Source organism: Petaurus breviceps, unplaced genomic scaffold, assembly GCF_028583685.1.
Source record: "Petaurus breviceps papuanus isolate PSGF00001 unplaced genomic scaffold, PetGlider_PUasm1.0 98, whole genome shotgun sequence".
In the NCBI taxonomy this organism is placed as follows: domain Eukaryota; kingdom Metazoa; phylum Chordata; class Mammalia; order Diprotodontia; family Petauridae; genus Petaurus; species Petaurus breviceps.
In genome coordinates, this window is record NW_027187460.1 from 7,356,404 (window position 1) to 7,369,152 (window position 12,749).

At 43.1% G+C, this 12,749-nt stretch overlaps 1 protein-coding gene across 3 annotated transcripts in view; it reads left to right on the forward strand.

Annotated features, from left to right (window-relative positions):
- Positions 1 to 3,812, forward strand: part of TRAPPC9 (trafficking protein particle complex subunit 9) — a 1,063,197-nt gene extending 1,059,385 nt beyond the window's left edge. For all 3 annotated transcript variants that reach the window (XM_069081231.1, XM_069081230.1, XM_069081232.1), the window contains one exon: positions 1,126 to 3,812. In XM_069081231.1, the coding sequence (XP_068937332.1) occupies positions 1,126 to 1,299 (174 nt within the window). In that variant the 3' untranslated portion in view covers positions 1,300 to 3,812. The remainder of the gene's footprint in view (positions 1 to 1,125) is intronic.
- Positions 3,813 to 12,749: the final 8,937 nt, after the last annotated feature.

The following is a 12,749-nucleotide window of genomic DNA, read 5'->3' on the forward strand; positions in this document are numbered from 1 at the left end:
CCCCTTCCTGCTACGTCAGCAAGTCCAATGGGGCATGGAAGATCTTTAAATCCCATAACCCTTACAACATGCAACTGGGAAATAATATATACAGGCACTGGGGCATAGAGATCCATCTTGCTCTACTGGAAAGTCAGAGGGGGAATGGGGGAGGACATAGGAGAGAGCAGATTGGGGGAGGGGGTATACAGTGGGATCGCAGTTTTGGGATGGTGGGTGGGGGAAAGACAGGGAGAAAATTTGTAACTCAAAATCTTGTGGAAATGAATGATGTAAACTCAAAATAAACATAAATTTTAATTTTTTTTTAAAAAAAAGAAAGTAATAAGGAAGGAAAAAAGGATCAGCTATTCATTTGGAAGAAGCATTGGACTTATAATCAGAAAACCTGAGTATGAGTCCTGCCTGTGGTCACTCACTCTCTCTGTAAACAGTTTAGGGTCCCAACCCCAAATGAAGAACTTTGAGCCCTGTGGGCCAGTAAAGACCTCTGAGTTCTACTCCTGGTTCTTCTCTTCCCTTTATCTCGTTTCCTAATCTATAAAATAAGGAAGATTGGACAACTTGATCTGTAGGGTTTCTTCCAAAGCAAAATTCCATGAGGCTATGACTTTGGGCAAATCATTCCACCTCTATAAGCCTCAATTTTCTCATCTGTTAGGGAAGGATCTATTCATTTATTTATTAAGAAGCCTATTATGTGTTAAGCACTATGTTAAGATAGAGAGATTCTGTAAAAGATTCTAATGACTGCCAAGAAAATTGAAGGAGGCAGTGGTCCCTTTCAGTTTGAAGGATCAGAGAAGGCTTCATGGGGCTGAGCCTTAAGGGCAAAAAAGGATTACAAGAGGTGGAGAGAAGGATGTACATTGATGGGTACGGGGGATGGCTTGTGTTAATGTACATGGGCTGGAGAGTGCAAGTCAACAACCGTCAGTGAGTCAGTCAACAAGCATCTTTTAAGTGTTTACCATGGGGCCAGGCAGGAGCAGTGAGTAATCCTGCTTGTCTAAAACTTATGATGACATTACATGCAAAATGCTTTCTAAAACTCTGTCTAGGCACTTTTGTACTCATTGTTACAAAGTAGTGTTTCAACAGGCTCCCTCTTTGATTCCACAACAGGTTCGGCCAACGGAGAACTCTGTGTGCCTAGGAGCCCTCCTCTTCCTCTACACCGGTGACTTCTACCTAAATATCAAGTTCCACGAAGACACCACCAGTAAGGAGCTGCCGCTGTCCTGGTTCTGCCTGCCCAGCGTCCACATCCGAGCTCAAGGTCCTGACCTTCAGGCTTGAAAGCTAAGATCACATGGGCTCAGGCAGACTGGAAACTGCCTAGCCCACTTAAGCCCCCATTTCTTCCCAAGGCTAAGTACCCAGCATCCTTAGAAGGGCAGTGGGAGAAGTCTGTCATTAAGGCAGCTGCACCAGTAACCCGTCCCCAAGTTGCACATGTTCTGAAGGGTAAACACACACACCCGGGTCCTCTCTCCCCAACACAAAAATTCTCTGAAAACCAGGATGATGGAACAGAAGGTAGATTGCAATCCCAACTGCATTTCTGTCCTTTTCCCCCTTACCCCTCACTTTCTCAGTCTTTATCCAGAGTGACGTCAGGTATCTAGTTCCTCCTTTCTTCATTTTCCTTGAAAATGTCCTTAGCCCCTGAGTTATGCCAGTGACAGGGGAATGTTATTCTAGTTCATAGCCTGAGGAATCTGTTTATGGGCTCTGTCTGCACTGGTGTGGTCAGCAACACATAATACCACACCCCTGAGATAGGAAAACTAGGGCTCAGCCTTTCAAGCCTAGGGATGCCTCCCTTAGCTTTTTAAATGAGGACTGGGGGATCACGTAGAGCCTGCCATGGTTATCAGCCAACCCAAATACAGCTTTAGCCTTTTAGGACCTTGGTGTTTCTACACCCTCTTGACCCCAATTGTGGCTTAATTCTGAGCAAAAACTGCTATCCTAGCTGACAAACAGCCCTTGGGACTGCAGAGCCCCAGAGAAAAGGCAGGCTGAGGGTGGGGGTGGGCATGGAGTCATTTCTAAAGGGGCTACATCTAAAAGAATAGCAGCTTGTTTCCAGAGAAAAGAATCAAGCTAAACACTCCACATTTCTCCCTGGAAAGTTCAGGGCTTTCCTAGATAACTTCAGCCTTCTTCCAGATTGATAGCTAACCAGTCATCTTGGGAGTCCCTGTGCCATTTAATGGGGAGAGAGAGGTTATCATCAGTAAGAACAGTTTCTCCTCCACCACAAAGGTCCATCTCTGGACCTTCCCTCCCTGGGTAAAGCCTAGGCCCAGGAATGAGGAACCTGTGGCCTAAGGCCACAGAACAAATCTGTTCTGTGAAGTTCAGGTTCAGTCAAAGGGCCACACTTGAGGACCTAGAGGGCCACATGTGGCCTCAAGGCCACAGGTTCCCTTACCCCTAGAACTATGCCTCCAGGTGCTGAGTGCCCAGGTGAGGCAGGAGCACTCAGGGATGTGGATAGGGATCCTATTACCCTTAACTAGATTTTACATCATTACTACACTTTGTATATTTGTGTGAGGAACAGAAAAGACCACTTTCTTTGAACCAAGCTGCCTAACACCTAACCCTTTGGCAACCTTATGTCTACCTGCCTCCTACAGAATTGGTCTAGTAAATCTAGCCACTACTTCCAGAGTCCTTGCAATATTCATTTGCTCCAGATGTTTATGCTTTCCTTTTACTTTCTGTAAAAATACATAGTGGTCTGGGCAGGGGAAAATGGGAGGGTTTGCTTTACTGTAGTCAGATTTGTCTTTAACTGAATAATTTCCAATAGAGGAGAAAACATAATTTACGTGGAATGGTGAGGATGTTGTGCTAGCCTTAGCAGGCCTCTCAAGGTCCCCAGTTTTAAGAAACAAAAAGTCTTTTTGGGTGTTATCAGGAGGCAAAGGCGTGGACCTCACAGTATTAGAAAGGGCTCGTTCTGTGGGACTCTACTCTTAGCAGATGGAAGAGCTTTGAACAAAACCAGGACCTTGTCCCAGCTCCTTCCTCAGCCAAGCCTCAGAGCTAAGGAAGGATGAGAATAGTCTCATTCTTGACGGTTTCATATCCCACCCCATTTGGCCCCTTCCCTGTTCACCTCCCACAGCCTCCCCCAGGCACATTCCTGTCCTGGTACTTAGCAAACTTTAAAACAAGAATTTGAAAAATCCCCAGCCAGGCTTTCCCATTCCTGTTCCCCAGTCCATTCTCACAGCCCACCAATACATGTCCTCTTCAGACACCTTTATCAGATGCAGAAGCCAGGTGTTAGTAGGGGTCTCCCCTATAGCACCTGATCCTACCAGAGCCTGCTTTCAAACATGACCATCCATTCTCCACAAGAAAAATGCCACTATAGGTTTGAATTGTCTCTAGTTACTGCCATTCCACAATTCCCCGGGTCTCTCTACAACAGATGAGAGCATCACCATCTACTGATGTTGCCCCCAGACTTTTCGCCACATTACCCTGTCCTGCCCTGTCCAGGGAGATGTGACTTTGTTCTCCTTCAATGACAGAGCAGATATTTGAATGGTTCTTGAGGGAGAACCAGAGCCCATACATGCAGTATGTCAAGGAACCCTTGGCAGAGTGAGGACACAGCAAGGAGGTTAAGCTAAAGTTGAAGTTAAGTTAAAGTTAAGCTAAAGACCCTGGGTCCTTGGCCCTCTCTGGAACTGTCCTGCTTGTTGTAACACTCAGAACATCAGCTCTCAATAAATATGGGTCCCATCTAAGTTCAATTGTCCAAATAAAAATCTTACCTGCTAAAACAATTGTCTGTATGCTTTCCTGCGTGTGGTTTCAGAGTCTGACCCCGGCCCTCTTTGGCCCAAGGAATCCACAGTGTTCTACAAGAAGAACAAAATGACTTCATAGTAATCCTCCAAGATCATTGTCACAGCCTTGTCCCCAGCACTCCCATTGACACCATAAAAATTCTAATTCCTACAGAATTTGGTGGCTTACAAAGCCCTTTCCTTAGCTACCCTGGGGGGAAGCAGTGTAATATCCTGCCCATTTCACAGCTGATATGGTGTACGCTCAGAAGGGCAAAATTACTTGTCCAAAGATAATGTAGTAATTAAATGGTAGAGCCACAATCTGCTGACTCCTAGTCCAGTAGAAGTAAATCAGTCTCATCTTCCCTACATCACTGTGTCCAGGGCTATGCTGGGCATGCACTAGGTTTCTGGCACCTGAGTAAAAGGAAATTATTATCTTGGTACAGAAATGGCCTAGAGCATGGGAAAAATGCCCTGGGGAGGGAGCAAAAGGAATTGGGATGAGTAACCCATTTATTACTGGACCCAGGAGGCAAGAAAAGGGAGAGCAGGTAGAAGTAGCACCTAGAAAATGGAAGTCCATTGTAGGAATCCCTTCTGTGGTAGTCATAAAGGGGAAAAGCCCTTTGTAAACCTTAAAGAACTAAAGAAAGGAATTATCCAGAGTTAGGATGAGCTATTGGAGAGCCAGATACAGGCAGACAGAGAGGGAAAGATGGAGACACAAAGAGACGGAAAGAGTCTTATGGGGGGAGGGATGTAGAGAGAGAAGGGGGGAGAGGAAGGAGAGAGAGAGAGAGAGAATGATGGAGAGAGAGAAGAGAGACTGGGCCTGGGAGGAGTGAGAGACCCAGGTTGAAATGCAGGTGGCCTGGAAAAGGCTGCCAATCCCTGGGTCCTGAGGGACAGCAGCAAAGGCCTATGGGTAGCTGCTCTGGTACAGCAAAGTAAGGAGGGTAGAGTTTGGAAATAACCCTGAGGGTCCTTACCTGCAGTGAAGACAGAGATGGAGTGCGCAGAACTTGTTCGGATAGTGGGGAATGGATCAATTGGATTGCCACAGAGTTCCAATGAGAAAACTGGCTGTAAAATTAAGGGTTTTGAGGGAGCAATGTGGAAAGAGCACCGGGCTTAGAGCAATTTCCATAAGGATCACAATAACATAAAGGAAAATAATGGGAGTTCAGAAGTCTGATGGATGAGTAGGGAAGCGTGCCTCATACCTCTCCTCAAGGGAAATAGTAGAGAATAGATGTGGAATGAGGCATGAGTAGGAAGCATCTGCAAGAAAGAGCCGGGCCTCTGCTGCTGGCAGCCGGATAGTCCTCCATGCTGCTCTTGGGCGACTCTGCCAGGCTGAATCAGGCGGGCTGATCCGTCACTGGACTCTTGAGGTCACAACTGGGTGGTTTGGGGGGCTCCCTCCAATGAATAGCCAAAGTCTTTTTCTACCATCAGTCACTGACTGGGTGGGGTTCATTTCAGTTGGGGTGTTGCCATGCTCTAAACTCCAGTGCTCCAAAGTCCTTTCCAGCTGGAGAAAAACTCTTACCGTGTTTCCCTGATAATAAGACACTGTCTTATTTTTTTGGACAGAAAAACACCAGAGGGCTTATTTTCAGGGGAGGGCTTATTTTAATGAACATTGACAGCAATTTTAATAAACAGGTAAATGTGAACAAAAAAATGTACCTTTATTCAATAAGCAAATCACTGGGGAAGAACAGGATGACGCGCTCACTGCTGCAGCTCTGATTGGATGCAGCTCGGAGCGTGGCATGCATTTCACGGGGGAGGGATGGTGCATACAGAGGGTACCGTAATGTAGCGTGTAGCACAGGGGATCACCTTCACTACAGTAGCAATCTCAATAGGGCTTATTTTCGGGGGAGGGCTTATTTTAGAGGAATCTTACACAGTAAGGGGAGGGCTTATTTTCGGGATAGGTCTTATTATCGGGGAAACACGGTAGTTCTTAACAGGCAGAAATTTCTTCACTCGCCTTCTGGCACAACACATATATCTCCTAAATCCATCCATTTAAGGATGTCACCTGGGAAATTCTCATCATTTCCCACTGAGCTCTTTTCCTGGATTTTATCATCTCTGGAAACTTCATTTTGCAAGATGAAATTAACTCATATATTGAAATCTCCTCAGGTCATTTCCCAGCCCAGGTGTTTACGTTCACCATCTCCCCTTTCCCCTCCAACCTGGTTCCCTGCCCGTTCCCCCGCCCTGCCATTGAATTGTGAGCTCCTTGAAAGCAGGGACTTACACCTTTCTTTGTATCCCTATCTCTTAGCAGAGTGCCTGGCAGACAGTAGGCACTTAATAAATGTTTATTGACAACTTTTTTACTGGCTGTCCCTCATACCTAGAATTCTTTAATCAATCAATATAATTAATAAGCACTTATTAAATGGCTACTGTTTACCAGGCACTCTATGAAGTGCTGGAGATGCAGAAGGGGGTGGAGAGAGAGAAAATATAGTCCCTGAGCTCAAGGAACTTACCGTCTAGTGGGAGAAGACAACATGCAATCAAATACATACAAAGCAAGCTAAAACAAGGATAAATGGGAAATAATTAACAGAAGAAAGGCCCTAGAATTCAGAGGAGTTAGAGAAGGCTTCTAGGAGACTACCTCCTCATCTCAACCTCCTGGCTTTCCTGACTTCTTTCAAGTCCCAACTAAAATCTCACCTTCTACAGGAAGTCTTTCCCAACCCCTCTGAATTCTAGGTCCTTCCTTCCATTGATTATTTCCAATTTATCCCAGTTTTAACTTGCTTTCTATTTATCCAGCTTTTAGCTTACTCTGTATGTATTTGATTGCATGTTGTCTTCTCCATTAGACTATGAGCTCCTCAGAACAGAGACAGATAGATGATAGATATAGACACACACATATACATGTGTGTGTGCCTATCAGCATTTAGCACTAGTGACTGGTGTTTAATAAGTGCTTAGTATGTTTATTGACAGACTGGACTAATTAGAGTCTCTAAGGTTGTTTAGTCATTTCCATGGCTAGAGACAGGAGAAAACTGGCCTCTCCCATCTCAAATTCTTCCCCAAGGTGATTAGTGTCAGGTCCCTCATTTTTATCTCACCCTTCTTCTTTGGGAGTCTAAGGCAGATGAGTGATTAAAGACTAAGGTTGAATGCAATCTGTGCCCTGGAGGCAAGCTCAGCCACTTGATGGCCTCTTGCCAAACCTTAGAACTTCTCAAGCCTCCCACCCTTTCTATTGAGGAATATCTATTTTGCATCAGAAGACTTTCCCCTTTTGCTTTCATTGCCTCTGCCTTTTAGCCTCTACTGACCTTCATCTTTTGCTTTAGCTTCATTGGGAGGGAGTGACATTAGAGAAAATTATCAGGAAGTGATAAAGATATAAGATGGAACACCAATTAAAAAAAAAAGAAAAAGAATGAGCCCTGGGTTTGGAGTCTGAAGGCATGGGTTTGGTTCCTAACTCTGCCACTCATTAGCTCTGTGGCCTTGCACAAATCTCTGGGCCTGAGTTACTTCATCTTCAAAATGAAAATGTTGGAATAGATGATCCCTGAAGTCTACCCCAGCTCTTACCTTGCTCTGCTCTGGCATGCTGTGTTCTGAGCTCTCTTTCTGTCTTTAATTTATGATGTCCTAACTGTTCATATTCTAGGGTTCCTTCCAGCTCTAGAATTCTAGGTAATTCAAATGGCCACCTTACTTTGCTCCTTGGTACAGTGTGCATTTAGGAAAATCAATAACTCCAGGAGCAGCTAGGCGATCTCTCTAATATGATTTGAAGAGTGCGTTTTTATCATTAGAAGCCAGGAGAATTCCATTAGCCATAATGAAATCCTACGGGGTTTTGGAAGCAGGAACGACTACTAAATGTCATTATTAGTCGCTCTTGGTTGGGTTTTTGAAGTTCCTTGGTGTGAGCGAGTCAGATGCAGAATAGTCGTGTTTGATTCCATTTGAGGTTAATGCTGCTCAGTGTGGGGGAAATGAATTTTCTCTGAGCAAGTCCAGGCCTCCTGACATAAATTGATGGGTTGAGGGAAATAGTAAAAAATAACTACTCACATCTGTACAGCATGTTAAGGTTATATGGCATCTCCACAGCCATGAGCTTATTTGCTTTTTGCAAGCACACCAGGAGACACACCAAGTGTGTGTCTATGTATGTATGTTGTGTGTGCATATGCATATACACACAACATATCTATATACACAACACATAAATACATGTACATAACATATATGTACATATATACACATAATGCACTATATATAATACAAACACGTGCACGCGCGTGCACACACACACCAATTTTTAAAATGGGGAAACTAAGGCTCATAAGTAGTATCATAGCAAATATGAGAAACATAACCAGAACTCCAACCCAAGTTTTCTGGCTCAAGGTCCAGAACCTTTTTTTTTTTTCTTAAACCACACCAAGTAGTCTCCCTGCTTCTCCATCGAACCTTCTCTGAAAGATTGTGATGAGTCAAAAAAAGAACAGTGTATTTGGGAGGTAAATTGGAGTTCAAATCCTCCTGACTTTACCTGTGGAATCTTGAGTAAGGTAATTTCATATTTGTGATACTTATTTTCATCCTAGAGGAAACCAATGATCACTTCCATCCCTACACTGTCCCTCCTCCTGAATTAACCATCTGTAGCTCTCAACCATTTTAAGCACTGAACTCGGTACTTCATTATACACTCTCTAGTCAGTTACATGACTTGCTCCCTGAGGTCCTGAGATATGATTTATACTTCCCATTAATTAGTAGAGAAAAGTACCTTCTGTTTCTGTGATTGGAGAAGTGACCCCTGAACTTATTGCTGAGATGTATCCACTAACTGTTCTTGCAAAGGCGGGACCAGCCTACAGAATGAGATTTTTGATGGATTCAAGAAAGTTTCTCTGCTTCAAAATATGCCGCTTTCCAATACCTGAAATCCTACTTGCCATTCAGTCAAATCATTCAAGAAACATTTTCTAAGTATATGTTATGAAGAGAGCACCTATCCTAAGCTAAAGTTTATAGGTGTGCTGCACTTGGAGTCAGAAGGTAGGGGTTTGAGAACCATCTCTCCTAGTTTTCCCTGGTAACTTTGGATAAATCATTTGACTTCTTTGAAACTCAGTTTTCTCATCTGTGCAGCAGCACCCTGTCTGGGAATACTTCCCAAACTGGATACTCAGGTTTTCAGATTAGATCTCTTGGAGGTCAACTACTACTATGCCAGATTCTTAGGGAATGCTCCATGGGTCCACATTCCAAAAAACTCTGTTCATAAATTTCCATCAGTGTTCTTTCCTTTTACAGTCAGCCAGGAGACACAATTGGCTCAAAGCGAAGGCATTTATGAAGATGACATGGTAAGAACAATAACTAAAACACTTTGAAGATGTTGAGGTAAAAACAATAACTAAAACTCTTCTCCCAGAAACTCACAAATAAAAGTCATCAAGCATTATTAAGCACCTACTGTATGCCAAGCACTGTGATAAGCTCTGAAGATTTTTTTTTAAAGCAACAATAGTCCCTATACTCATGGAACTCACAGAGGCAACATGAAGGCTACTGTGAGATACATAGCTATATAAGCATATATACATATTATATAACATGTGCATACATGCATACATATGTGATAAATTGGAGATGATCACAGAGTAAAGGCACTAACATTTCGGGAGTTTAGGAAAGGTTTCTTCTAGCAGGCAGCAACTTAGCTAAGACCTGAAGGAAGCCAGGAGGCATCGAAGAGGATGGAAAGCATTCCAGGCATAGATAACAGTCAGTGAAAATGCCCAGAGTCTGGAGATGGAGTGCAGGGAAGTGTGCAAGGAAGCCAGTGTCCCTGGGTCATAGAGTATGTGGAGAAGAGTAAGGTAAAAAGACTGGAAAGGTAGGAGAGGGCCTGGTTATGAAGGGCTAAAAAAGCCCAACAGGATTTAATTATAGTTAATACTGGAGGAAATGGGGATCCATACTGGAGTATGTTGAATAAAGGAACACCATGGTAAGACCTGCTCTTTAGGAAGAACACTTTGGCAGTTTAGCAGAAGACTGGAATAAGGAGAGATTTGAGAGAGTGAGGTCATCCAGAAAAGCCATTACAAGAATCCAGGCATGAGGGGCAGCTAGGTGGCACAGTGAGTAGAGCGTTGGCCCTGGAGTCAGGAGGACCTGAGTTTGGTTCTGGCCTCAGACACTTAATACTAGCCGTGTAACCTTGAGCAAGTTACTTAACCGCAATTGCCCTCCAAAAACAAACAAACAAAGAAAAAGAATCCAGACATGAGGGGCTAAGAGTCTGCATCAGAGTATCAGAGGAAAGAAGGAAGCTTATACCAAAGATGCTGTAAAGGTAGAATTGACAGGACTTGGCAACTCACTGGATACAGGAGTTGAGAATATGAGAGGAGTTGAGACACCTAAACCACAGGCCTGCATGATTGGAAGGTTGGTGGTACCCTTGACAGTAATATGAAAATTAGGAACAGAGGAGGATTTGGGGGGTGGGGGGTAACAAGTTCAACTTTGGACAGGTTGACTTTGACGCATCTATTTGAATCTAGGTCAAGATGTCCATTAGACAATTGGACATACAAGACTTGAAATCAAAAGAGGTTAGAGATGGAAAAACAGATCTGAGAATCATCTCCATAGAGATGATAAATTTAATCTTGTGGCAGCTGATGAGATGACCAATAAAATAGAATAGAAGCAGAAGAGGAGAGGAGAAGGGGAGGGTGTAATGGTAATATAATTTGAATTTGAAGACCTCTTTTTGTATTGGCAAGTAAGCAGGTACTTAGCACCTTGTTTCAAGTTAAGAAAAGGTAGCATGTACTTAGCACTTAGTAATTGATCAAGCCTCTGTTGGAGAAACAGAAAGTATGAACTCCTGTCTACGGTTGACTGAAACAGGAAGTAGCTAATGCTGTGTGTATATAAGGAAAAGCTCCAGAAAGGAAGAGTCAGAATTTCTTGTGACCAGCATCTGGAGGCAGAGCAGCTACAGAAGAGAAATGAGAATTGAGAACTGAGTCAAAATTTCCTGAGAAATTGTGATGGTGGAGCTTCTTCTGAAGAGGAACCATGGAAACTGAGAGCCAGCCTCGAGTCAAACTGAGAGAAGACTTTACTTGGATACTGTGTGCTGACTGAGAAGATCATGATTTACTATGACCTAGGGGTGGATGACCTGTATATTTTCCACTACTCCTTAAGAGGTTACTGAGTAGTTACTGATTTGTAACTTAATGTGCCCCATGAGTGGAGAACTTTGACTATTATATTTTGTGACCCTTAGTATGATTGAATGATTGAGTTATTAAATGATTGTACTTTGTTGAAAACTATTGTGCCCACTTTGGTGAAAACTATGTGGCCATTTTAGTGATGTCATTGTGAATGCTGTATTTTGATTTTCTGTGATAAGTTGTAACATTGTGAATGCTGTACCTTGATTGTCTGTGAAGGTTTTGCTCTGATTTGTTATTGAATAAATAGAGTGTTCACTATACTGTGTAAGGGAGAGAAGAGGAGAATAAAACAGAGTCTAGGGGGACACCCAGAGTTAGTAGATAAGCCCTGGATGAAAACAAAGTAAAGAAGACCAAGAATGAGTGGTCAGACAGGTAAAAGGAGGACCAGGAAAGAACAGTGTCATTTAAACCTAGAGAAAAAAAGAGTGTCAGGGAGAAGATGGTGATCTACAATGTCAAAGACTGCAGAGAGATCCAGGTTGAGAGTTGAGAAAATTCCAGTAGTTTTGGCAAATAAAAGATGATTAGTAACTTTAGAGAGAATAGTTTCACTTGAATGACAGGACTGGAATCCAGATGGCAGAAAATAAGAAAATGAAAGAAAATAAGAGAATGAAAGAAAAAGATGTAGAGCCACCTATTATAGATGACTTTCTTGGAAAATTTAGCCATAAAAAGAAAGGATAGATATAGATCAGATCAAGTGAAAGGATTTTGAGGATCAGAAAGACATGTTTGTAGGCAAATGGAAAGCACCTAGTAGATAGGGAGAGACTTAGAAATATTGAGAAGCTGATGATACTGTTGGGGACAATGGAAGATAGTTTTCTGGAGAAGACAGGAAGCAATGGGATCACTTGTGCATGTAAAAGGGCTTACCTTGGCAAAGTGAAGGGCCACCCCTTCGTGAGAGATAGGAATGAAGGAAGAGATAGTGGAGGAAGGTACCTGAAATAAGGAGGGGAGGAGAGGAGGTAGCCCTCAGTGAATGGCTTCAATTTTTTTCAGCAACTTATGAGGCTCTTAGATGAATGGAGTGGAAAACTGACTACTGGATGCATAAGGAGGGAAGAAAAGGTTTGGAAGATGCTTTCCACCACTTCCCTCAGGTTCCCTGGTGTCCTGCCTCCCCAACCCAATCCAAACCCTGCTTTCCTGTCTCCTTTATGTGTTGTTTCCCCCTTTGGACTGTAAGCTTCTCGGGGACAGGAACTTTCTTTCTTTTATTAATCATATCCACATAGTGCAGTGCCTGACACTTGGTAGTTACTTAATATATGTTTATTAGATTGGAAAAAAAAAAAAGCAGTGGTAAACGGAGGAGAGAATCCATTCAGGAGGTATAAAAGGATTACCTTGCCACAGTGAGGGCCCAGTTGGAATTGTGTAACACACATTTGTGTAGACACAGGTAGCGCTTGTTTCATGTCTCCAGTTTGCGGCATGTGAATAGGATCCTGAGACAACTACATTTTCATTGAATTTGCAGCCCATTAAAACCATCAGATTTTTTTCAATTCACTTCCAGAGGAAGAACTGTTGGAGTCTGAATGCAGATCCAAGCATACTTAAAATTTTTTTTTCTTGTTTTTCTTCCTTCCTTCCTTCCTTCCTTCCTTCCTTCCTTCCTTCCTTCCTT